The sequence below is a fragment of the Zeus faber genome (assembly GCF_960531495.2).
Source record: "Zeus faber genome assembly, chromosome: 13".
NCBI lineage: Eukaryota > Metazoa > Chordata > Actinopteri > Zeiformes > Zeidae > Zeus > Zeus faber.
The window spans coordinates 5,542,468-5,566,462 of NC_137198.1; the positions used below are offsets into that span (position 1 = coordinate 5,542,468).

Consider the following 23,995-nt stretch of genomic DNA (forward strand, 5'->3'; position numbering starts at 1 on the left):
TAAGGTCATGCCACTAATATACTGGCATAACATAAACAATTATATGAAATTGTATCTATGCCAATTAGTCACCAACCAAAATACACTGATCGTGACAGTCCTATAATTGGGGAAATAACCATTAGATAGAAGCCGGTTGTGGGACTATTGCCCAAAACCTCCACCCAGACACCTTGTATGGACAGTAAATAGAGAAACCTCAACACCGACACGGTTCCCCTGTCAGTGTTGGGTGCGCTCCACGGAGCGGACGCAATTTTCGGGGGGCGGCGGTGGAAGTTGTTTTGGTTGGTGATGTGCACCCTGGAAGTCTCTTACATAACAGACACTCGCGAAGTGAAGACAACACGCCATCCCCGTTCCACCGCCCGCGTGGGACGGACGGCCGGCCCGGGCGTCACCTGTCTCAAGCGTCCGCCCGACACGGTCCCCTGTCTTCCCGGGAGGGAAGGGGGGCGAGGGGGGGGACATCTCACCTTCCGCAGGGCTTGCACGAAGAGGCCCCGCCATTTGTGGCTGTTCTCGTCGCTGGAGAAGTCGTAGATCTGCTGGGGCTGCATGGCTGCTGCTCCTCGCCGCGGGCTGAGGTGTCAGCATCGGCCACGGCTAGTCCTTGTGGGTGGGTCGGTCCGGGCGCGGAGGAGGAGGAGGGGGGGGGGCGGGGGGCGGTGGAAGGCGGGTGGGTAAAGGGGGGCACAACTACGCCGATCCGAGCAAACGGAGACCGGATCGCCACGCCACGGGGGTCCGAGTCCCAGTCGATCCGAAAGCTAAGCGCTACATATGAGAGCGCACATGTACCGAGTTGATGTGACCTGTTAGCTCGGTGCTAACGGGACTAGCCCGCTGCTGTAAACACAGCGGCGCAGCTAAAGCTAATTAGCCAATAACAGTGTTGCTAAACGGCGACGGTCGGTTAACGCTCGCCGACGCCGTCAGCTACAGCCGGGCAAACAACACGCCGGCCCCCAGCTCGATGCCGACACAAACCGGCCCGGAGTTCGTCGCTGGCTAACACCTGTAACGCTAGCGGGGTGACGGCAGGCTAACAGGCTAACGGGCTAGCCGCGGCTACAGGCTGCCGCTGGCCGAGTTATTACGTGGTGGCGCAACGAGCCATGGAGCTCCGCAGAAGGCACTCGTTCTCCCCCGCTCCTCGCCCCGGCGTTCAGGCATCCTGGCCGCGGCGAACGGTCCGCTCCGAGCGGCGCGCGGTCCGGGGCATTTTTCCAGCGGGACGGGGATGCGGCGGAGCGGCGGCGGCCGGGGGTGCTCCGTGCGTGAGGGCTCGCTCAGGTCGAGGTGCTCGTACGGACTGAGCCCCGGTCGGTGTGTGACGGCCCGGAGCCCCGCCCCTGCGCGGCGTCACGCCGAGCCGGGAAAAAAAAAAATCACTTTTTTATAACTTATTACAATTATATTCATACATTTATTTTTACAAAACACTGTTTTCATATTAGTGGAGAAATAAATATGAATTGAGTATTTTAACAAGACATTTTTTTTTTATATAATTGTGTCTCTTAATTATATCATTCACACAAGTATCCCGCAATATGAATATAAAACGTGTTTTATTTTTCAGAAATGCAATTTTACAATAAATGACCCAACAATACAACATTTTTTGTTTACGTTTTTGTAAATATTATCAAACGAAACAAATGCATTTTGTGCAGAGCTGTTCCTGTGGGACGCCCCCCCGTGGCCACGCGGTGTGAACGCACCGCCCCTGAATTCATATGAAGTAAGTCTTTGGAAAAGGGTTGAATGAACCACTGCAGCAGCACAAGGACACAGGGTTATGCATATAGAGTCTTTAATGCACGACCTTTCAGGGCACGTTTGGCGATATGTTTACATTTCGATATCAATGGTGAAGAACTCACGCCACCGTTCGCTGGATTTAGGCGACAGCAGCTGGAAGTATGAAATACCAGCTTGCACATTTTAAAATACTTGCACCAGATTCTCCCCTCACACAAAGCCAGCATATAAAAAAAACAGCCAGACCCTTCTGGGACTGACCAAGGTCTACTTGAGTTTAATGTTTCATAAATGTTTTTTTGGAACATGATTCGACATAAAGAAGAGCACCAACCAACACAACCCTCTGTTGCCACTCAGTACTGGGGTCATACTTGTTTCCTCGAGTATGACCCCCAACCATCTTTTCTCCTTCCCGGCTAGCAGAGAGCAATCGCGCAAATTCTGAAGTAAAAGGTAAAAAAAAAAGTCAAGCTTCGTAGAATGACGTTCGTTTAAAATTCGCATCCCAAAATAAAGCAGAGCTTTGACCCCAAGAGACGACGATGTGCATTCTGTGACAGCGGTGCTGAGGTAGCGTCACCACAGCGAAGGACGGGTGGAAAACATATGATATGAATACTTTGATATTGTCGCTGCATGAGGTTGCAAGGATGTCATCGAATATAAAAAATAAAATAAAAAATCTGCTACGTGTTTCCCATTCAGTTGCCCAAGTAGGTTACCCTTTAGTGTCAAGAGGGCCCAAAATCAGAACTGTCATAATCGCACGATCACAATTATTTGAGCTGATCCCGATGATTGACTAAAATCCTGAGCTTCTACACCGATGTGCTTCCATCGAAATTGGGAGCCGATGTTTGAAATGTCGCGTTCGAGGCGTGAAGTTTCCATCGGTTGGTTCGAGGCAAACGCATCGTCCGCCCAAATATTTACGCCCCAAATATTCACGGCACCGCTTCCCTGAGGTGGACGTGTCATTTTTCCAACGTTGTAACAGAATTCAAGTTGTTAGGAATTCCATTGTTATTCACAATTACGAGTATTCGATGTGCGACAGCTCTGCCCCCAAAAAAACACGTTTTGCCCCCTCGAGAGCCGAGGTGGCGTGTGACTCCCTTTCTTTTCGGAGGTTTTCTTTTTTTTTGACGCCGCAGGGACGAGGGCGAGCCGCCTCTGCCGAGCCCGGCCCAGACGGTGGGAGCCGGGATCAAAACCGTTAGAATTTCCCCCTTTTCTATTAGTTATATATACTGCATATATTTTAACCCCGCCCGGCCCGACCCCGCCTCCTCCGCGCGTCTCCCTCCCGGGGGGCCTAGAGGGCGAAGCGCCGCTCCACCTCGTCCGCCACCATCTCGCCGATGGCCAGGGAGGACGTGGCGGCGGGCGAGGGCGCGTTGCGGACGTGGAGCACGCGGCTGGCCACGCCGCCGGCGCCGCCGTCGAACACAAAGTCGTCCACCAGGTTTCCGTCCCGGTCCAAGGCCTGGGCCCGGACCCCGGCGGGGCCCCTGGGGTGGAAATAAAAAAAAAAGGTGAGACGAGAGACACAACACAAGCACGCATGCTGCCATCGGGTGTTCTAAAGCGTGTTGTCGCCGCGTCCCGGCAGCATCCGAGCGGCGCCGGGGGCGGGGGTGGGGTGGGGTTCCTCTACCTGAGCACGTCGCTGGGGGAGATCTCAGGGATGTATTTCTGCAGAAGCTTCACTTGGGCGCCGGTGAAAATTCCTCGGTACATCTCTCCGACCCCAAACCTGAGGTTCTTCAGCACCAGTTTCTGGAGGCCCCTGACAAACGGGGGAAATGAAAAAAAGAAAAAGAAAAAAAAAAGACGTGAATCGTCTCAGCTCGACTTAAGTCTGTTATTACACTTCATTATTACATATATACATATACTGTATTTTCATATTTTGCATGTGATCTTGCATATTTCAACCGATTCATATTCCATGCACTGTGACAAGCTAAATTTCCCTGAAGGATCTATTTCCAAACTGTGTGAGTTTTCAGTTGTAATATGTATTTAACTTGTATTTTAATATGTATGTATTGTAACTTGTCGACAATGCTACGGAGACAACAAGCTGTTGACAAAATAACACCTTGCGAAACTTTCTTTGGTAAATTGTGACACCTGCTGCATGATATACAGTATGTGTTTATGACAACACAAACCAAAAAAATCCCATAAACGACGTGTTTATGCGATTTCTCCCAGGTTTTTTTTTTTTTTTTGGTGCATTTGATCCCTGTTTTCGAGCACGTTAAGGAAACGATCACCCTCCTCCTGCACCTGAACGAAATCGCGTCTCCGAAGTCTCGCAGGTTGAAGTCGTGCACTTTGTAACCCTCTCTTTTGAACGCTAGGACGGCGTTCGGGCCGAGCCAAATGCTGCCGTCCATCCGTGGGGTGAAGTGGACTCCCAGGAAGGGGAAACGAGGGTCGGGCACCTAAAAATCAACAATGAGCAATGATGGCAGGAAAACGCATTCGAAGCGCTTCGAGTTTTTATCCGGTATTTATTTTTTTAAATTTCCTTCAACCCGAAGCCACCGGGGGACTCACGGGGTAGATGTTTCCCTTGACCAGATAGTGCTTCTCTGGCTTGAGGACCAGGTAGTCTCCCCGGAACGGGACGATCCGCGGCTCCGGGCTGCACCCGGAGATCTGGGACAGGCGGTCCGAGTACAGGCCCCCGCAGGTCAGGACGTAGCGGCACCGCACCTCGCCGCCCTGCTCCAACACACACGCACGCACGCAAACACACACACACACACACACACACACACACACACACACACACACACACACACACACACACACACACGCACACACGCACACACGCGGGAGCGACGCAAACAATGAGAGGAATGCAGCCAAACAAAGAGAGGATTATGATCCGCAGATGGTCAGATATGTCCCGCACACCAGCGCTCTGCTCTCACTCAGTAATTCATCAGAAAAATCATCAGTAGCTGCGAAAACATTCAGTGGATGCGAGACATCGCGGGCCAAGCCGTCTTACCCTTCTGTCCCTCACTGCTACTGGGTGTTTCAGCCCTGTGACTCCAGGGATGGGGAGAAAGAGAGAGAGAGAGAGAGAGAATAATAATAATAATAATAATAATAATAATAATAATAATAATAATAATAATAATAATAATAATAATAATAAAAAAGAGGTGATGAGCATCAAGTCGCGATTCCCACGGTTCCGCGGCGCGGTCGTGCGCGGACGCCGCCCGCTACCTGGGCCGTCGCCCGCCGGACTCTCGGCGGCCAGGGCGATGTCGTTGACCTCGTACTCCGTCACCACCGTCCCGCCCGCCTCCACGAAGTCTCTCCCGTACGACAGCGCGACCTGTCTCCAGTCCACGATGCCGGTGTAGGGGGAATCCAGGGCCATTATGCCCTGGAATGAGAAACGAGAAATAATTAGCCTTCGCAAGCGAACTTTTTATTTTTTATTTTTTATTGGGTTAATCTTGGAAGAAGTTGGGGAGACGCGGGGGGCCGCACGCCTCCCCTGCGCTCACCGACAGGCACAGGAGCTGGACTTATAAAGTCCCTTCTGCACGTTATTCACCAGAAAGCAGAAAGGAGCCAAAGTGCCAACACCCAGACGCCGGTCCAGCAGAATCAGGGCTGGCTCTCTGTGAACGGGGTGTATAACGACGCCATGACGGCAAATTTAAGTTTGGAAACCCTGTTCTATTAGAGTCGAGCCGGAGACAGCGCTTCCTGTTTAGTCAAGAGGTCTGCAGGGTTGGGTGGTGGCATCACCTAGTGGCTACGCCGTCAGTTCGCTGGAAACAGGAAATGAAGGGAGGGAAATCGGGTGCGGCCTCATACTCATTTCGCCCGTCTTTTGTCACTTGAGGCTTGTTCCTGAACTTTGTGGAAGGCCGCTCCTGAACATCACCTCCGGGACCACACCCGGGTCACGGAGAGGAGAGTGAGCAGAAAATAAAACGGAATAATAATCATGAGAAATTTATCTTGTTGTTGTGCAACGCTGGGCGAATCCAATTATAACCAAAGAGGAAAACGTTATAGTCTATAAATAAACCGTTTGCCAGACACCTGCACTAGATGGGTAGTGTGGGTTCGGCACCTTCAATAAGTTTGGTTGAAGACCTCGTGCCACTTTCGAAGCTTAAAACAACCGAGGGGACGCGCCGCGCCGCCGGAGCGTCTCACCCGGCAGAACGGCTCCCGTTCCCTGATCCCTTTGGCGTCGATGATGCCCAGGTCGCGCACCTGGTTCTGCAGCCCGCGCTGGTACAGAGCCTTGAGCCTGGGAACCTCCTCCTGCTCCACGGCGACGATGAGCTGGACGCACGGGGCAAATTGATACAGCGTGAGAGCCATTCACTGGAGGAGAGCGGATAGCAAACGTTATTCCGGAATAAAGCATCCGGTCCGATAGAGGGGCCGAGGCCGACCTTTCCACATCTCTTGTAAGGGATGCCCTTCTTTTCACAGTAGTCGTAGGCCAGCGTGGCCCCTCGCACACACAGCCGGGCCTTCAGGGACCCCGGGGTGTAGTAGATCCCGCTGTGAATGACTCCGCTGTTGTGTCCACTCTGGTGCAGAGCTGGAGAGAGAGAGAGAGACGCAGATATTGGCAATTGAAGAAAAATTAAAAAAAATACAATGAAAACTAACATATAAACACGCAGACTAAAGCACGCTACTGCTTCTTCTACTGTTCCTACTACCACCACTAGCTGGGGACCACTGGATACAGCTACGACTATGGAAGTATTTGCACTCGTGGCTCAATTAGTGCAGGAATCTCATTCACGTAAGATGGTTTTTTTTTTTAATCACCAAGTTAGTTTGCTGTAAAGATCACTCACCACATTTCACAAACCCTTCACATCGAGATACATTTCAGGTTAAAATTGTAAAGGTAGGAAAACAAATTTTTCCTCTGAGCTATGCCTTTCCAACGGCCCTCTTTTCTTTCTCCCGAAGAGCTCATTTTAAAATCTCAAATGAAATAACGACAGAAAAAGCGGCAGGAGCTCAGTTTAAATAGGCAGATTTTGTGAAACCCGTTTCTAGTATGTTTATTTATTTATTTATTTATTCTTCTTTTATTTCTTTCTTATTCTTCCTTCTTATTTTTCTTCCATTTCTTCTTCTTCATCATCATCAATTTCTTTCTTCTTCTTCTATTTATTTATTTCTTCTTCTTCTCTATTTCCTCCTCCTTCTGTTTATTTCCTTCTTCTATTCATCCCCCCCTTCTTCCCTCCTCCTCCTTCCTCCCCCTTCTTATTCTCCTCCTCCTCCTTCTTCTTTACTCCTCCCTCTCCTCCTTCTCCTCCTCCTCCTTCTTCTTTCCTCCTCCCCCTCCTCCTTCCCTCCTCCTCCTCCTCTTCCTCCTTCTCATTCTCCTCCTCCTCTTCCTTCTTTACTCCTCCCCTCACCCTCCTCCTTCCCTCCTACTCCTCCTCCTCTCACTTTACAAAATGCAAAACTTCCCCAGCCCATGCCAGGACTCACAGATCTCCTTCTCCTTCTCCAGCAGCACGAAGCTCAGGGACGGGTGTCGCAGGATGAGCTCTCGAACCGTGGCCAGACCCACGATGCCGCCGCCCACCACGGCCACATCATACGAACTGAAACCAGATGCCGGGTCCCATTCGATTCAAAAGATGTATTCGTCACATACATATTGCACTGTACAGCATGTAGTGAAATGTGTTATTTTTTGGCAAATTGCAGTAATAGTAATAAAATATATATTTTTGTATAAATAATAAATAAAAATCTATATCAGGCATTTAAAAATATATCAACAACAGAAATGATATATATGTGTATTTATGTACATTGTGCAATGTTTAAGAACTGAGAATAATAATATGAAGGAATATAAAATGCATGACAGACAGACAGACAGACAGATAGATAGACGGATAGCACAGGAACAGTAGTTACATTTTTTTTTACAGTATTTATAAATAGCCATGTTTAAAGCAAATATAAAACGTGTGTGTTGTGCCTCTATATAAAGTGATGTGTGAAATCTGCATCATTGTATTGACATTGTAAGTTCACCACAGATTGAAGAAGATCAAAAAAAAAAAGAAGGTACATTTATATATCAAGAGGAAATGTCAAGCACTTTGTGTACAAGCAGATGCCCAAAAACAAAGTGGAACAGTTTTGTAAAAGTCCACATATGAGGCCTGGGAGTGGAAGGGTGTTACACTGTAAGCCTAGGGGCCCACACGAGGTCACAGTTCAGCTTTGAGAGACGCGCTCACAGATGTTCCGCTTTACTGTGTTTTTTCTATATAGGGTAAACAACAAGAAAACAAGAATAACAATTAGGTCACTGGTGCAATGTTCAAAAGGACAGGGCTGGAGTTGCTGTATCTGTGTGCAGGAAGATACCTGCATGCGTGTCGCGGTCTTATTTACCATGGGCTCATGGGAGTGAAGGGGTCAGAGTGTATGCAACCTCTTGTACTCACCAAGATACTTCCAAGAACACCAGAACACCACATATTTAAGCGCACAAACAGTATACTGTATGTAAATAATTCAGTATTTCTCGATTGAAGGACCTTTCTGCTTTATAGCCTTCACTGCCCCACAAGAGTCTGGAAACAGTCAGCCTTAAGGATCTGCTAGAGCGATGGTGCTGGAGCACACACTGTTGTTCCTGACATCGGTAATTGTGAACAGGCAAAAACCATTGCGGAACATTCCAATCCCAATGTGAAGTAATACTTGCTCGCTCTGCTTCTCGCGCTCTCCAACAAACGTGTTTTCCCAAACTTTCTGGGTGATAAAACAAAACAGGGGTATGTGATCTCCTGGTTTCCACGTGGCTTCCTACGTACAGCAGGGGCGAACGATGGGCCTTGAACTCCTACGGAAGAGTAACAGCGTTCACCTAATGAGAAGCGTAATAACCTCATAATGGCTGCTGGGGTTATTTGCACACATCTCTTCCAGTTGCCAGGACGTGTAATAACCTGTGCGATTGTTGCCACACAATTGTTCGAACCAAGAAGGATATCATCCCACAGCCATTCTGAGGTGTAATAGGATCCAGATGATTGGCATGGCTCCCTTCCCATAGAATTTTAACCTGACAATATTTCTGCTACTGAACACTCACCTGTCCCACTTTCGTCTCACACACACACACACACACACACACACACACACACACACACACACACACACACACACACACACACACACACACACACACACAGCCCCCCCTTATGTAAGATCCCTTGCGGCTCACTCTGGTCTTTGGGGGAATAATGTAAAACAGATGCATGTCGCATTCCTTTCTCCAAAGTGCCCGGTTCACGCCAAATCACTTCTCAAACTTCTTCAATCTGCGCATGACTTCTCATGACTTAAATTGCCAAAAAGTGAGAGGGTGTGACAGCACCAGGTTAACGCGTCCCCCCGCGGCACGCGGGTGCAGGTGGTGCCGGGTGGGTGTCGACGCGGGGAGCGGGGAGCGGGGAGCGGGGGGGAAGGGCTGCGCAGGGGTTCTGGTTCCCCGCGGGGAAGGTTACGCAACGCGACCCGGAGGTGTCCTTGGCCGTGGCCGGGGACCGATCGCGGACTTTTTATGCCCTTGGCGCCCGCCACGTAAACGCGGTAAACGCGGCGGTGCGTCCTCCCAGGTCTGGAGCCCTGCAGCCCTGGAGCCCTGCAGCCCTGGAGCCCCCGAGCCCTGCAGCACGGCACTCACCTGTGGAGGCGTCTGGCCGCGGTGCTCTTGGGTATCGCGGCGGAGACAGCGGCGAACGTCGCGCCGCTCAGGACCCGGATCATAGTGACTTTGCGTGGATCGAGCCCTCGGCGGAGCGGGTCGTCTCGCGTTGCGCGGCCCGGTTGGTCTCCGCGTTCCGCTGGGTTCTGTCCGCGGCTCGGATCTGTAAACCCAGGAGTAAATAAGCCACGCCCCCCTCGACGTCACCGACGCTCAACCTTCACAGCCAATCAGCGGGCGCGTTTTCGTGACGCTAGCGGGTCAAAGGTCAAAGCAGAAGCCCCCCCCCCCTTTCCGATGTAAACAATGGAGGACGGATGCGGGCGTAGCACAGTCACGATGGCGGCACTTTCCCTCTTCGTTGAACGATGATTTAAGAGGATAATGTCGCGTGTCTATTCGGGGAATTAATAATAATCATTTCAATTCATTGTCGGAAATATGAGGCTTTTGTCGAAGGCAGTGCAGAGCGCGGTGTATCAGAGGAGAGGGTTCTGGGGCTGGCTCAATGCAGTGTTCAACAAGTGAGCAACCATGGACACGTCACACTTTATTGTATTATTATTATTACTGACGTCACTGATTCTTAACCTTTTTTCACATCAGGGTCTGTACTATAACATGCTGTAGGTCACAGACCCCGTTTGATAAGGTTTTGTCTCTGTGACCCCCCCACTCTGAGGCGATCTGTGCTGTTAGCTATGATTGAGTGTCTATTTCATAATTTGTGGAGATAACAGCGGAACTAGGTCCAAAACATCATCGTGCAGGGTATAATGGTGCTGGAGTGAAGCTGAACTATTAATAACTTTGCTGTAGTCCCCCTGGAACCTGTTGAAGGACCCCATGTTGAGAACCACATGATGGGCCAATCTGTCGTACCCATAAACGTTGACAGGGTAAACTTCTCCAGGTGGGACCATGTGTGTTATTAGCATGTTCAGTTTGAATACTGTACAATAGATAGATTTAAATGCCTATTCTCTCTCAATTACCAAATAGGACACAGCATGAACATGACAGAGATATGATGTCATCAAGTCAAGTGAAAAGACAAACTCATTTATTTAAAGTGTCGTATTTTTCGTCTCCAGGGTGGATTACGAGAGGATTAAAACGATCGGCCCGGACCGAGCCGCGGCCGAGTGGCTCCTGCGGTGCGGGGCCAAAGTGAGGTTCCAGGGCTTTGAGCGCTGGCATCACGACTACAACGCCCTGCCCACCGGCCCCCTAGGCCGCTACAAGATCCAGGGGATCGACGCCAGCGAGTCCTGCATCATGTACAAAGGCTTCGACCACCTGGGTAAGTGCTCTTGTCAGGAAAGCCGCGCCTCCGTCCTTCTGGTCGCCCCGGGTAGAGCTACGTGCGTTTCTGCCCGCGCGCTCAGCTCGAGTGTAAACCACGACGCCTTTGGCAGTTTGTAGTCCGACCAAATACAATAGGAGAATAGAAACCTTCTGCTGATGGTCCAGTTCCAAACGTTCATCATTGAGTTTGTCATCATCTCACATGATGATAACCTTTACATGGTGTTTACTCTTCGACTGAACCAAAAAGACACTGACGGTGTCTCCTCTCTGTGCTGTCAGACCAGTTTGTATATAACTGTTTATAACGTACATTTTGCTCCGAGATATTTTATCATCAATATTTAATATTATCTTTGTTTGTCTCTGTTCTATTTTGTGCTTAGTAAATATTGTCAGAATCCCGGCGAGCACAAACCCTGTGTGTGAAAACATATTGGTCGACTGGACAAATTCAGATTCGTGCTCGTGTTTTCCCCGGAGGCTGCAGCGTCACCGCCGACTCAGCTTTCAAATGTTTAAACAGTCAAAGACACCGTAACGGTGCAAGCTTTATGTTTCTATGGTGTTGTATCCGAAGTTTGACCTTCGCTGTCCGGCGGCAAACGTGATACCTTCCCTTGTTAACAAGAGAGGGAAGGCGAGGGTGAAAGTACATCCCTCTCCCAGACTCATTATCCAAATGTGACGCAAGTGACAGGGATGTTTTACACCACGGGCGGAGGTGGGGGGACGTCGCACCGTCCCTGACCTTTGTGGCCGCGCCGCTACAAAACTGTATTCCTGAAGGAAAAAAAAAAAGTATTTTTAGATGAACTTCAAATATCTATGCAGCAGTTTTTCAAATGTACTTTATTTGCTTGAAAATATTTATTTTTTTTATTTTAAATTCTGCTGTCTGTGTTAAGTTTTTACATTTATTCCCTTTCATACAGTAGCATCTCTTTTATTCATTTATTTTATGTCTGATTTTCTTGTAAATTCGCTTCATTCTGACTTTGTTGACTTTTTTAAATTTATTTTTTTACTTTCACCATTGATGATCTGTGTCCTCCTGCAGATGGCTTGAAGCACCTGAAAGAATTCAAGTTCAACAAGTGTATTTATATCGAGGACGCGTGCCTGGAGAGGATGAGCTCCATCGAGAACCTGCAGGAGAGTTTGTGCGTCATGGAAATAGTTTCCTGCGGGAACGTGACTGATAAAGGGATCATCGCTCTGCACAAACTCAGGTGGTTTTTTATTTATTTTAAATTAATTCATATTCCGGCTGTTATTTTAAAACAAGAAAGGCCTGTAGATGCTTGTCACTTTTTTCCCCAAGAAGAATCTCAATCTTTTTAAAACATTGTTTACTAAATCAACCCGTGCAATGAAGGCAGCAAGGGATTATTTCTTTCCATATTTCCCCAAAGGAATCTGGAGAGCTTACTGCTCAGTGATCTTCCAGGAGTCAGAGACAAAGAGAAGACCGTCGAGAGACTGCAAACCGCTCTGCCACGCTTGGACATAACACTGGACCTGGAATGAGCTGGAAAAGGCACTTTAATTTACTGTTTATGTCCAACAGCTTTAAGAATCGTGTGTGTCTGTGTGTGTGAGTGAGTGTGTGTGTGTGAGATACGGACAAAGAGAGAAAATACAGCAAGGAAAAGATTTCAACTTTTATTTTTTTGACGTTGAAAATGCATGACAGAAATAACTATTCCATAGTTTGTCAGGTCCCACACATTTAATGTAATAACTGAGCTCTACGTGGGTACAATGAGAAAACCGGTTTCGGTGGTTCAGAAGTCTTTCATATTTTAATCAAAAGTCAATTTGGCATTTGTAAAATATCCACAGGCAGACGGATGGCTATGAACACACTTAGCACCAGAGTCACGGATTAAATATGTTGTTTCTACAGCTACATCATGCAGGTCGAACGTCGTGAGCTGAGTGTTGCTTTGTTCACCCCTGGGTTGACATAAATATGATTTTGAAAGGTGAAATCCCAACATGTCGCTGACTTTTTAAGTTCCGCCGTATCCGTCAATTTCTGCGACAAGGGGCTTAAACAAAAGCCTCCGTCCAGATGAATATGACTTTATCAGAACTAGACAATATACAGTATACTACCAAACATCTGTCACTCTAATGGAGTCAGTTCTATAAAAAATACATTTGGCAAATAGGAAATGCAGTTTATCCTAGTTTGACCTCTAGTCTACTGAGCCCCTAAGGCAGAGCAGGACGTGCTCTTCATTGTTTGCAAACCAACGTGTGATTAAAAAAACAAAAACAAAAAAAACAAAACCTGATCAGCTTTAAATGCAGACGACATTCAAAGCCCAAACTGTCTTCACGTAGATTGGAAATAGTGCATAGAATGACATCAGAAACAAGAAGCGCACACGATATAAAAAAAACAAACAAACAAAAGCAGCAAAACCAACGTCGTTGCTCGGTCCAAACACAGTCCGTTCCGTTTCCTGAGCGTTTCAGGAAACCCTCCCCCGTTGGTCTCGGAGTAAAGAGTAAAAAAAAAAAAAACACTCAGGTGACCAGTGATCCAGATTAGATGTTTGGGAGGTGATAATTGAACCTTCGCAAATTGTTGTGGTACTTTTTGTTGTCCAGAGCCGGAAAGATGCTGCTTCCAGTGAGCTGCGGCAAATACTGAAAAGAAAAAAATCAACATTATAAATATTTGAATTCACTTTGGAGAGTAACAACATTATTGCGTGAGCACGTGAAAAAGGAAAAAAAATAGTTGAACTGTTTCTTCCTTATAAACTATACTGACTATTACTAACTATTTCATAGAACAACACAGAGTGTTTCCATGGTACATCGCCAGAACTCTAGCAGTGAAAGTAGCCACCCTCAGGTAGAAAATGTCTATTTTAAATGATTATATGTTCTGTTTATATTTCTATATACCAAATTTAAAAGAATAAATGGTCTATATAAAGAGTCTATTGGGGTTGGCACATTACATCACGGTGTGTCATTTAGCAGATGCTTTTGTCCAAAGCGACTTATAGCGACTATATCACAGGAATAAGCAGCGTTAAATAAGGAATAATAAAAAGCATATTAATGTGTGTTAAGCTTAAAAGGTGGCTCAACGCTATTTTGAATATTAAAAATGGCTAACACAAGGTCAGACGGGTTTATTCTGTATTACATCTCTGATCATAACTTTGAATTAATTCTGTAGCTTGTCCAGTTATTCAATAGTTGTTAAAGAAAAAACTTTCTGCCTGGTTTCATAGTTTTGTTGTTTGCCCATGAAAAGTGTGTATTTTTAGATCAGCCAGTCAGTCGGATACACACGCGAACTAAAACCGTGATGCATTCGAGCCAAAATCGCTCATCCTTAGCGGTAGGAATCCCCTAAAAACGAGCTGGCGGACGAACCACGCCCTAAACCACCATGGAGCCTCTTACCCCCGGGGGCAGGTGCTTGCGGGGCAGCCGCGCTCGCTTGTTGCCGCAGCGCTCGTGCTCCCTGCCGTTGCTTCCGCTCCTCTCCCGCAGAGCGTCGAAGTAGTGGTGCTCCAGCAGCTGCTCGCACGTCAGCCGCTCCGACGGGTCCATCCGGAGGCAGCCCTGCGGAGCCACGCCCAGAGTCACACAACCGTCCGGAGCAGGTTCAACCGAGGCTCGCCAAGGAGAGAGCGTTTACAACGGAATAACTGGAATGGCTCAATGGCTCAATCAGGTTCATTTTGTATTCACCATACATTATGAAACATGGTCCATTCTTTTAAATGGAGGTGGTTAAGAAAGTGTTCTTGTTTTTATATAGGCTTTATTTGACTGATTTATGATGAATTTGCTCTTCCGTTGTTAAAAAAAAGTTATATTAAATCACCACAGGGACTATTAAAACACACCCAGATCTGTTAAGATAATATATTTAAGAGGTGAGGCTCCAACTGACCTATGATTATTTTAATAGGTTGAGTCATTCGTCTGATTGCTCTATGTGATTCATCTACACCATACAAGTATGGTTAAATGCTGCAATCATTTTCAAAATGATAAATCCTAATCTGAAGTAATCTGAACCCCACTGTGGTTGCTTAATATTTCTAAAACAATTGCTTAATATGTTCACAGAGCAGTACAGAACATTTCAAAACTGGAAAAATTTCCAAGAAAATAGCAATCATTAGAAAAATGTACCGGACACATCTCTAAACAGATTAACCGAAAACTGAAATTTGATTTGACAAATTTTTTTGTCGATTGTTTAATACTGTAGTTTCCACCCCCATTATGAGGAATCATCACATCGTAGATACATTTACCTTCATGAGACTCAGTGCTTGGTGGGAAATATTTGGATATTTCTGCTCCAGAAGTTCCTTCAGAGAAAAATGAAAATGTAAACAAGATAAATAAAATGAGTGTGGTTCTTTAAGTGTAAAGGTGAAACAAGTGGGGGGGGTGGGGGTGGGGGGGGGGGGGGGAGTTCTGTTGTAAACAGGCCCTGGCAGTTAAATACTAATATTTAAGATTTAACAAATATTTAATGAAATAAATGTTATATCCGACAAATAAAAATAGCGTGTTTGTGTGAATATTCATGCGCATTTCCATTATAAGTCCTTACTGTTGCAATATGCAAATGAGGATTTATTATACAAGGCTGTGGCGTAAACATCACATTATTAAGTTCCTTCAGCCGCATCGTCCTGCACATCCCTCCATGCAACGCAGCTGAGTCTGCTTCCTCGTGGCGTTCTCACCATCTCCTGTGGCTCTGGGACGGACACGCCGCTGAAGAACTGGTTGTTGCTGAAAACCTGCTGGTGTCGAGGGGTCAGGTCCCCTGCGGGCGACAAAGGAAACTGTGATTCGGCGTGGATGGAGTCCGACCCCGCCCCACCTGCACTGAGAATATACTGCAACGCAATAGAAATAAGGGAGCGGGGGTGGCTGTGATTCAGATCGGACGGCTCAGACTGACAGGACCCGGGGGGCCACCTGGCGGGGTCGTCTTCTGCTCGGGGGCCCGCTGCGTTGCACTTCAAGGGAAAAACCTGACTTCACGCACATTAGTGAATCGCTTCATAATACTGTAAAATATTTAAATAAAAAAATAGAAAAAAATTCTCTTTCATATTTTGAAAACATTGAGCCAAATTGAAAAAAAAAAAAAAAAAAAAAAAAAAAATTTAAAATTGACAGATTTATCAATACATTATCACCATGTAGCCGGCCACATGGGCCGGATGTGGCCCCCGGGGCCGTAGCTTAAGACCCCTGATTTAGATCCTTTCTCTGGCAGTAGTGAGGATCTTCAGCCAGTGTGTACAGTGTGTAGTGCACTTCTCGATTAGAGTAGCTACGTTCTCTAAGACTGGAAATTTGGCTTTATTTTCACAACAAATTTAATATAAAAAAAACAAACAAATATGAAATAATTGACGAACTGATTGAAACATTCTACATAACACACGGACAAGGTTGCACAGTGCAGAGCATTCATCTGGGGAACAGGCGGAGCTGTGCAAATGCCATTAAAAAAAGAAAAACACCCCTCCCCTCAAAGAAACGTCCCCACAGTGGTGAGAGGAGTTCAAGGGCATTCCTTTCTGTTATTATGGGATGCTCTCTGACGTCACGTAGCTTTCGACGTGATTAAAATGGTCTGGGAAGAGAACTGTTTGAGTACTTTCTCACGGCTTTAAAGACAAAGGGGAAACAGTTGGTGCGGACAACCTGCTTATCTCGTGTGTGTGTGAGATGTTTCCCCTGTTAATATACAAATTAATATCACAAAATATAAAGCAATCATCAGAGATTCAACAGGACTCGAGCGGCTGATCTTCCTAAATCCTCGGCCCCTCACCCAGGGTCCTCCTGATGAGGTGGAGCTGGTCCATGTCCGACTTCCCGGGCCACAGCGGGATCCCCGACAGCAGCTCGGCGAACACGCAGCCCACGGCCCAGACGTCGACCGGGGGCCCGTAGCGCGTGTCCCCCACCAGCAGCTCGGGGGCCCGGTACCAGCGCGTCGCCACGTAGTCCGTGTAGTAGTCGCACGGGCCGGCTGCAGCCACAACGACAAGCAGGTGACCGCGCCATTTAATGGTAAGGACGATGCGAGAAAAGAGATGGGATCAAGGTTATTCCAGCGTCTGGGGGCTGGCTGTATTTACTTCAATCCACATATTCAAAATCTCGTGAAATCTTGACTTTTTTTGGCCCCAAAAAGGTCACACATTCTCTCAACGGCAGCAACTAGGGAGCGTGATGCATTTTCTCCTTTCTTTCCCTTTATTGTTATTTTGGAGCCAGCGACGCTCATTTTAAGAGTTAAAATTCACATTTAGGCCGATAAGCAACAGGTTGAGGGGGAAATAAAAATAAATGAAATAAAAATTGATTCTACTTCAAAACTGATGTGTATTCCGGTGCGGATATTCCAAATAGCATATAAGGAAACTGTTTTATGGGAATTTGGCCTCTTTTATATTATCATATTTTATCAGATCATGGAGTGAGCCCCAATTGAATTAATTAGAAATTATGATACATGTGATGCCTGTTCATTCTACGATTACATATTTTTTTAAATAAAAATGCATCAAGTCTTAGAAATGTCCCAGGAGCGCCTTTGTTAGTCACGGATGGGATTTCATAAATAAATCCAGCACTGTGCTGGTGTTGTGCCGTGCAGCGTTACATCTCAGTGCTCATCTATATACGTCATGCATGAATAAACCCTAAATCAGGCGCGGAGGGTTTAAAAGGCAAGGCATGCAACGCGACGACAAGGTGCGAGATGGCCACTAGGGGGCCCCGGTCGCCCAACTCCAACGTAAAACTCACTGAGGATTCTGGCAAATCCAAAGTCACACAGTTTGATGACCTGGTGCTTGGTGATGAGGATGTTCTCTGGTTTGACGTCCCTGTGGATGCACTGCGAGGAAAAAGCAGAATAAACAAAGGGTTAAAAACCGCAACCGGGCCCGGGGGGAGGGGGGCCCGTCTGAGTGCCGAGCGTCGCGACGGTGGTCGTTGGGTGTTGGGGGGGGTGGGGGGGGATTTGGGGGACGGCAGCCGAAGAAGACGTTGGGACGCGGTCCCAGTTAACGGGGCCGACGGGCGGCGGGGGAGGAATTCCTGTAAAAACGGAGCCATAAAGCGCCAACCCCCGGGGGGGAGGGAGGGGTTGACGCCGCTGCAGAATGGACTCTGTTTGTCTGGTGAAAGAGGGAGGAGGAGGAGGAGAGAGAGAGAGAGAGAGAGAGAGAGAGAGAGAAGGGGTGGTGTGAGGCGGCTCCCGTGAGAGGAGAGAGGCGGAAGGTGTCGAGCGGCTCTCACGTTCTGCTTGTGGCAGAAGTTGACGGCCTGCAGCGTCTGCCAGGTGATGCTCCGAACGAGCTGCTCCGGAACGCTGCAGGGAGGGAGGGAGGGAGGGAGGGAGACGAGGGAGGGGAAAGGGGGAGAGCAGGTTAGCGTCAGACACACCTCCCTCGCGCCGACGAATTAACGTCTGATGAATTTTTGAACCAAAGAAAATTGATGAAGCACAACAATGTATTTACAGCTTCCTCCGTGAAAACTACGATTATAAAATAAGAGATAACAGATAATTAAAGATAACATAATAATAAATACCAGATAATAAAAGATAACAGATAATAAAAGATAATAATAAATAATAGATAATAAAAACATAATAATAAATAACAGATAATAAAAGACAAAAGATAATAATAAATAAAAGATAATAAAAGATAACAGATAATAAAAGATAATAATAAATAATAGATAATAAAAACATAATAATAAATAACAGATAATAAAAGACAAAAGATAATAATAAATAAAAGATAATAAAAGATAACAGATAATAAAAGATAATAATAAATAATAAATAATAAAAGATAACATAATAATAAATAACAGATAAAAGATAATAATAAATAACAGATAATAAATAACAGATAATAAAAGATAACAGATAATAAAATATAACAGATAATAATAAATAACAGATAATAAAAGATAATAAATAATTGATACTAAAAGATAACAGATAATAATAAATAACAGATGATAACAGATAATAATAAATAACAGGTTGTACTGCACAGACAGTGATGGAGGTGGAGACATGTGGCTGAACGGGGTCAAAGGGCAAAAAACAAGGAAAAATCTCTGTCTGTCTGTCTGTGTGTCTGTGTGTCTGTGTGTGTCTGTGTGTCTGTGTGTGTGTGTGTGTGTGTGTGTGTGTGTGTTTCCCTGGAAAATGGCTAAATCGAGCCTCGGCCCCGGCCTCCCTTCTTCTCTTCTTTGGACCGAGGGGAGGGAGGGAGGGAGGACAACAGACAACAGCAACAGAAATGCGGGGCGGGGAGCCCCCGAAGGCCCCGCGCCAGCACAGCAAGGCATTCTGGGAGTGCATCACTGTAAACATTCCGGGGCGAGCCGCTCCGCCGCCCCGGAGACGGAGCGGTGGGACGGCCGGAGGAGCCGGACGCGGCGAACACGGACCCCGACGGATCCCAAAATGTTGTCCTGCGTCTACGTCCCCTCAACTGCATCATCATTAAATCTGCGAACGCTCCAATGCTACTATAACTATAACTGTTAATGATTAGAATTATTAATTATTATGACTGTAAGACACTTTTCTATCGATAAGTTACTACTGTACAGCAACTGCAGTACTCTAACTTGTACTTGGCATACTGGGCTCACTACCAGTGCACTGAGTACATAAACACAACAACATACGCCTGCGTTTCTCTTTCTTCCCTCCTCTTTTGTCCCTAAAGGCAGCGCGGGGCCACGGGGCGGGGGCCTCACCCTCGGGGGTGGCGGTCCAGCTCGTTGAGCACCGTGTGCTCGCAGTACTCGAACACCAGGTGCAGCTTCCGCTTGCGCCGAAACACCTCCATCAGGTTCACCAGGTTGGAGTGCTTCAGTTGCTGCCAAGAAAAGGGACAAAAAATAAAAAAAAATAAAAAAGATTGGCCCCCACAGTCTGGTCCGGGGAGGGTGTGTGGGAAAATATGGTTATATTGTTTATCTGTAGGTCTGTGTGGGTAGGTGAATTTTTATTTTATTTTATTTTCTTTCTCAGAGTGACACTTTTTTCTTTATTATTAAATTGGATCTTATTACTGTGTTATTATTATATTATTATTATAATTATTATTATTATTATTCAAGCTGTCGGTTCCAAATTTTATATGTAAATTTGTACTTGGTGAAATAAACAGACACTGATTCTGATAATGTGTGTGTGTATGTGTGTATGTGTTTCTACATGTTATTTTTTTATTATCTTACGACCAATTATTCTTGACCCCTATGGCCAATTTTGTAAAGGACTTTCCTCCAACCATGTTTCGCGTGTAGTGAACGAACTTGGTACTCTCTCGCTGGATGAACGACGGTGGAAATTCACCCAAAATCCACTGAGAAGAACTGAAATCTTCCCGGGGATGAATCTATTCTTGTTTTCTTTTTGTTTTGGTTTTTTTTCCCCCGTCCGAGGGGAGCAGCGCGCTCGGTGCAGCGTGCGCTCGGGGCCCTATCAAAGCGACGATGTGACGGAGGGGAAATGAAAGAAAGGGGGAAAATTAAAGGGAAGGTGATAAACATGCCGTCGCCCCCGGCAACCAGTCACCGTCCCGTGCTTTCATGCGTCCGGCGGCGGAGGCTCTGCATGAATAATACGCACGGCGCTCGGGCTCCCCCTCTTTCCAGACGTCATCGAAACACAAGGCAACGTCGCTCGTGTGCTTATTCCGTGCGCACACATAGACGTGTGTTGGATGATATTGACAAAAAATAAAATACTGGCGGCTGCGCTTTGGTGTGGAGGTAAAGTTTGCGACGTAAGATGAATTAAGTAAAATACGCAATGCAATACATATATTATACAGATTATTGCGTAATACTTGTGAATCATCTCCTGAAAAAGGTCCAGAATGACGCGTTATGTCTCTCATCCAGCGTGAAAAACAACAACAAAACTACACTTTACTAAGCCTCGTTGTGCGAAGGATTCCCAAAAACAACATTTGGAGCTGGAGCACCGGGGGCAATTTTCTTAATAAAAAAAAGAAAAGAAGAAGGAAAATATTTGAAGTGGATTTTTTTTCTTTTCTTTTTTTTAATCAAAATTCAGAATCAATTATTTAGACTCCACATACAAAAAGTTCATGTCCCTTGCAATACCAATCATTCCGATTTTCATTTTTTATATTTATTTAAATTGAACCCAACTCTGCAGAAGGTTTTAGCGTTTTCCCCCAAACTTTATCCACTGGATACTGCTCCATGTCAACACCAGAGGATCTTCCCAGTTGTTGATTTGTGGATTTCTTTTTTGTTGTGTAGACTTAACTGGCTGGATGGTGTCACCTTGTTAAAAGCCCCTCACACCCAAGTGCGTGCGTGCGTGCACACATTACATTGTCTGGCAAAATAATAAATATGATTTCCAGTGATTAATTAATAATATACACCCTTGGGTCAAAACACCAACTGAGGACCAACTGTTGTTGGTTTTATAGTATAAATTTAGTAGAATAGTATGATTTTATTTTATTTTTTAATTAAAACAGTTTATTTGCCTCTTATTCCACAAGTAAACAAGTGGGTAAACAATAAACATAGAAGTGGATTGTCATGCATGCAGCTGTTTGTGTACATGTTGTGTTTGGGATCACAGAAGGCGGGTGTGTGCTTGTGTGTGTGTGTTCCACTGGGGATCACGACGTGTAAATAAAGACTTGGGGGTTTGGAATGCGTCTCCTCCTACCTTCAGCATCCGGATCTCCCTCAGCGCGATCTTCTTGATGATGGGATCGTCCTCGGACTCCACAAACTTCTTTATGGCGACGATTTGCCCCGTGTCCTTGTTCCTGCACTTGAAGACCACGCCGTACGAGCCCTCGCCGATTTTCCCAATCTTCTCATACTTCTCCATTCTCAGGCCGGGGGCGGCATTCATCCGGGGGGGTGGGGGGGGCGGGGAGCAAAAAGGTCAATTAGGTCTCACTGGCCCTGCAACCTGTAGAAGGGAGCGGATCATAAGGTGAAGTCGCAGCCTTGTCAGGGCATTTTAAGTGTACATCTTTTATAAAGCCCCTCGTACTTTCTCTCAAAAATTCGATTCCAATCTTTATTCACGGCATGTTTCATATTTGTGTCGATGCACTTGAGGACTAAAATCCTATTACAAATCCTAGTATTGACTTGTGCACTGGTAAAAATCCTCCATTCTACTCAAGTAAAAATACTACTACTACTACTACTACTAATAACCATGTAAAATACAACAACAAAAATAATAACAATATTAATTATAATAATAGATTTTTTTTTGAATTATCTGATATTAAATGTACTCTAGTATCACATGTAAATATTGTTTAACATCGTGTCTTCATATTTCTGTTGGTTAAACATTAAATTGTTGATTTTGTGGCAGAGCACTTGAGTGACTAGAAAAGATAAATAAAGTATAATTAGAGAATATAAACTGGCTGTATTTGATTTCTGGAAGCAACGCAACACCCGAACAGTCAGATTGCGTAACAAAACATTTGCAATGCAAATTCACGATCTTCTTCCCTGGAGAGAAAGTGCAGATCTACTGTTGGAATAAAAACTAAGTACAGATCTACTGTCTGAAAATAAAAACAAAAGTGCAAATCTACTGTTGGAAAATTAAATGTAAGTACAGATCAACTGTTGGAATAAAAACAAAGTGCAGATCTACTGTTGTAAAATCAGGGCGTTGGACTGCTGCTGCTCAGTCCCACAGAGGGATTGAATCAATCAGGAAAACAAACAAACACATTTTCCACGATAAAACATGTCATCCACCACGATCCGTTAATACGTTACTCCGGGACTATCGCCGCAGCTCCACCCTTTCTCCACCCAATCGCATGATGGAGAATCCGTCGATCAAAGTTTGGTCCGCGGAGGCAGAATACTCACTCGGTCCCGGGGAGGAGAGAGAGACGCACCCACTCGGCTCGGCGGTGCTCTCCACAGTGTCCCGGTCCAGCCAGGGCTTCCCTCCCGGTGGAGCGGTGTCCAGGCTCCACCTCCACCTCCTCCTCCTCCTCCTCCTCCCTGCGGGCTCCGGCGCGGCGCGGCGCTGGGCGGATCCAGCCCCCGCCCTCAGGGTCGGCGGTGGCGCTGGAGGTGGAGGAGCGCAGGGTGCCGCTGTTCGCAGCTCTTCTGCATCCCATAATAACACACCCACCAGGGGGGGCTCTGCGTGTGATATGAAGCTTCCTGTGGTCCTGATATTATTATTTTTTATTTTTTAACTCAATTATTTGATGTCAGAGGAAATCCGGAGCAAACAGAAACAATTAATTTCCAAACATTACAATAATAACTGAATCAAAGGAATAATAATACTATTACTACTAATAATTATAATACTGATACTACTACTAAGTCTACTACTACTAATAACAGTAATACAAATACTAATAAATACCTGATGGAAAGCATCAGACATCAATCTTCAGCAGCTTTCTCAAAGATATATTTACACTTTAAAAAAATCCATTGCTTTGCTTATTTATGAAACGGTGATATTAAGGAAGTGAATTAAATTCATATTTACTATTTAAATGCATATCACACCCTGTGGCGTGATGATCCCGCCTGGGCATAAACATTGAGCAGATATTTTGTGTACGTTCACAGCTTAAGAGTGATTGTGATCACCAGCCTCATTTCATTCAGCCAAACAGATCTGATCTAACGTTTGGGCTCGACGCTGCTGGTCAGCCCGACTGAAGACGCTGAGCTGCCTGCAGGTGCACGAGCGCTTCGTCCCCCTTCCAGGGCCGACGCCTCCTTCCCATGTTCATTGAACTGCCATTCACAAGGTTCAACGTGTTAGTGTCAGTGGTGCGCGTCAGTTTTGGTTGCAGAACTACATCATCTGCATTTATACTGAATACCCAAACAAGCATATACATGTGAACCTTTGTTTTGTTGCATCTAACTATTTCACTTGTTTTCCGTCTTTTATTTTATTTTTTTTTAATAAACAAGAGACAAGGTGGAAAACAATGTGTGTGTGTGTGTCTGTGTTTGTTAATAAAAATAAGTCGAGTACCTTGTCTCGACATATTTTTATCGACAAACCAAATCTCTCCC

The 23,995-nt window shown here is 46.0% G+C and overlaps 4 protein-coding genes across 8 annotated transcripts in view; 1 reads left to right on the forward strand and 3 right to left on the reverse strand.

The window, feature by feature from the left end:
- The window catches only part of sos2 (son of sevenless homolog 2), a 42,569-nt gene extending 41,843 nt beyond the window's left edge, over window positions 1–726 (reverse strand). For all 3 annotated transcript variants that reach the window (XM_080012445.1, XM_080012444.1, XM_080012443.1), the window contains exon 1: window positions 477–726. In XM_080012445.1, coding sequence (XP_079868571.1) covers window positions 477–560 — 84 coding nt within the window. In that variant the 5' untranslated portion in view covers window positions 561–726. The remainder of the gene's footprint in view (window positions 1–476) is intronic.
- Window positions 727–1,557: 831 nt separating this feature from the next.
- l2hgdh (L-2-hydroxyglutarate dehydrogenase) lies at window positions 1,558–9,692 on the reverse strand. Of its 2 annotated transcripts, none has more exons than XM_080012424.1 (10): window positions 9,512–9,692; window positions 7,288–7,403; window positions 6,219–6,370; window positions 5,974–6,105; window positions 5,023–5,185; window positions 4,799–4,833; window positions 4,339–4,506; window positions 4,066–4,223; window positions 3,428–3,559; window positions 1,558–3,281 (listed from the first exon to the last, which is right to left on the reverse strand). In XM_080012424.1, the coding sequence occupies exons 1-10, from the start codon at window positions 9,592–9,594 to the stop codon at window positions 3,086–3,088; spliced, it is 1,335 nt and encodes a 444-aa protein (XP_079868550.1). In that variant the 5' UTR covers window positions 9,595–9,692; the 3' UTR covers window positions 1,558–3,085. The 2 variants fall into 2 exon arrangements, with proteins under 2 accessions (XP_079868550.1, XP_079868549.1); XM_080012423.1 differs by having other exon boundaries at window positions 4,799–4,839.
- A 144-nt stretch (window positions 9,693–9,836) lies between these two features.
- dmac2l (distal membrane arm assembly component 2 like) lies at window positions 9,837–13,801 on the forward strand. 2 transcript variants are annotated; one of them, XM_080012235.1, is made up of 4 exons: window positions 9,837–10,056; window positions 10,627–10,835; window positions 11,901–12,072; window positions 12,256–13,138. In XM_080012235.1, the coding sequence occupies exons 1-4, from the start codon at window positions 9,974–9,976 to the stop codon at window positions 12,368–12,370; spliced, it is 579 nt and encodes a 192-aa protein (XP_079868361.1). In that variant the 5' UTR covers window positions 9,837–9,973; the 3' UTR covers window positions 12,371–13,138. The 2 variants fall into 2 exon arrangements, with proteins under 2 accessions (XP_079868361.1, XP_079868362.1); XM_080012236.1 differs by lacking the exon at window positions 9,837–10,056 and adding an exon at window positions 10,339–10,445 and having other exon boundaries at window positions 12,256–13,801.
- Window positions 12,492–23,110, reverse strand: cdkl1 (cyclin dependent kinase like 1 (CDC2 related kinase)). The gene is made up of 10 exons (XM_080012234.1): window positions 22,811–23,110; window positions 21,624–21,875; window positions 19,658–19,779; window positions 18,167–18,239; window positions 17,672–17,762; window positions 16,689–16,889; window positions 15,583–15,665; window positions 15,142–15,198; window positions 14,276–14,437; window positions 12,492–13,501 (listed from the first exon to the last, which is right to left on the reverse strand). The coding sequence occupies exons 2-10, from the start codon at window positions 21,813–21,815 to the stop codon at window positions 13,400–13,402; spliced, it is 1,083 nt and encodes a 360-aa protein (XP_079868360.1). The 5' UTR covers window positions 21,816–21,875; window positions 22,811–23,110; the 3' UTR covers window positions 12,492–13,399.
- Window positions 23,111–23,995: the final 885 nt, after the last annotated feature.

What these genes read in the sequence shown, in the direction of transcription:
- l2hgdh (XM_080012423.1), bottom strand. Translation starts at nt 9,594, where the DNA reads ATGATCCGGGTCCTGAGCGGCGCGACGTTCGCCGCTGTCTCCGCCGCG. An exon ending in GGAGAAGGAGAAGGAGATCT is followed by an intron (nt 6,371 to 7,287) that starts GTGAGTCCTGGC and finishes CTCTCTCTCCAG; the next exon opens with CTCTGCACCAGAGTGGACAC. An exon ending in TAGCAGTGAGGGACAGAAGG is followed by an intron (nt 4,507 to 4,798) that starts GTAAGACGGCTT and finishes GTGTTGGAGCAG; the next exon opens with GGCGGCGAGGTGCGGTGCCG.
- dmac2l (XM_080012235.1), top strand. Translation starts at nt 9,974, where the DNA reads ATGAGGCTTTTGTCGAAGGCAGTGCAGAGCGCGGTGTATCAGAGGAGA. An exon ending in CTCAATGCAGTGTTCAACAA is followed by an intron (nt 10,057 to 10,626) that starts GTGAGCAACCAT and finishes TTTCGTCTCCAG; the next exon opens with GGTGGATTACGAGAGGATTA. An exon ending in CAAAGGCTTCGACCACCTGG is followed by an intron (nt 10,836 to 11,900) that starts GTAAGTGCTCTT and finishes GTCCTCCTGCAG; the next exon opens with ATGGCTTGAAGCACCTGAAA.
- cdkl1 (XM_080012234.1), bottom strand. Translation starts at nt 21,815, where the DNA reads ATGAATGCCGCCCCCGGCCTGAGAATGGAGAAGTATGAGAAGATTGGG. An exon ending in GGGAGATCCGGATGCTGAAG is followed by an intron (nt 19,780 to 21,623) that starts GTAGGAGGAGAC and finishes TTTTCTTGGCAG; the next exon opens with CAACTGAAGCACTCCAACCT. An exon ending in TGGATTTGCCAGAATCCTCA is followed by an intron (nt 16,890 to 17,671) that starts GTGAGTTTTACG and finishes TTGTGGCTGCAG; the next exon opens with CCGGCCCGTGCGACTACTAC.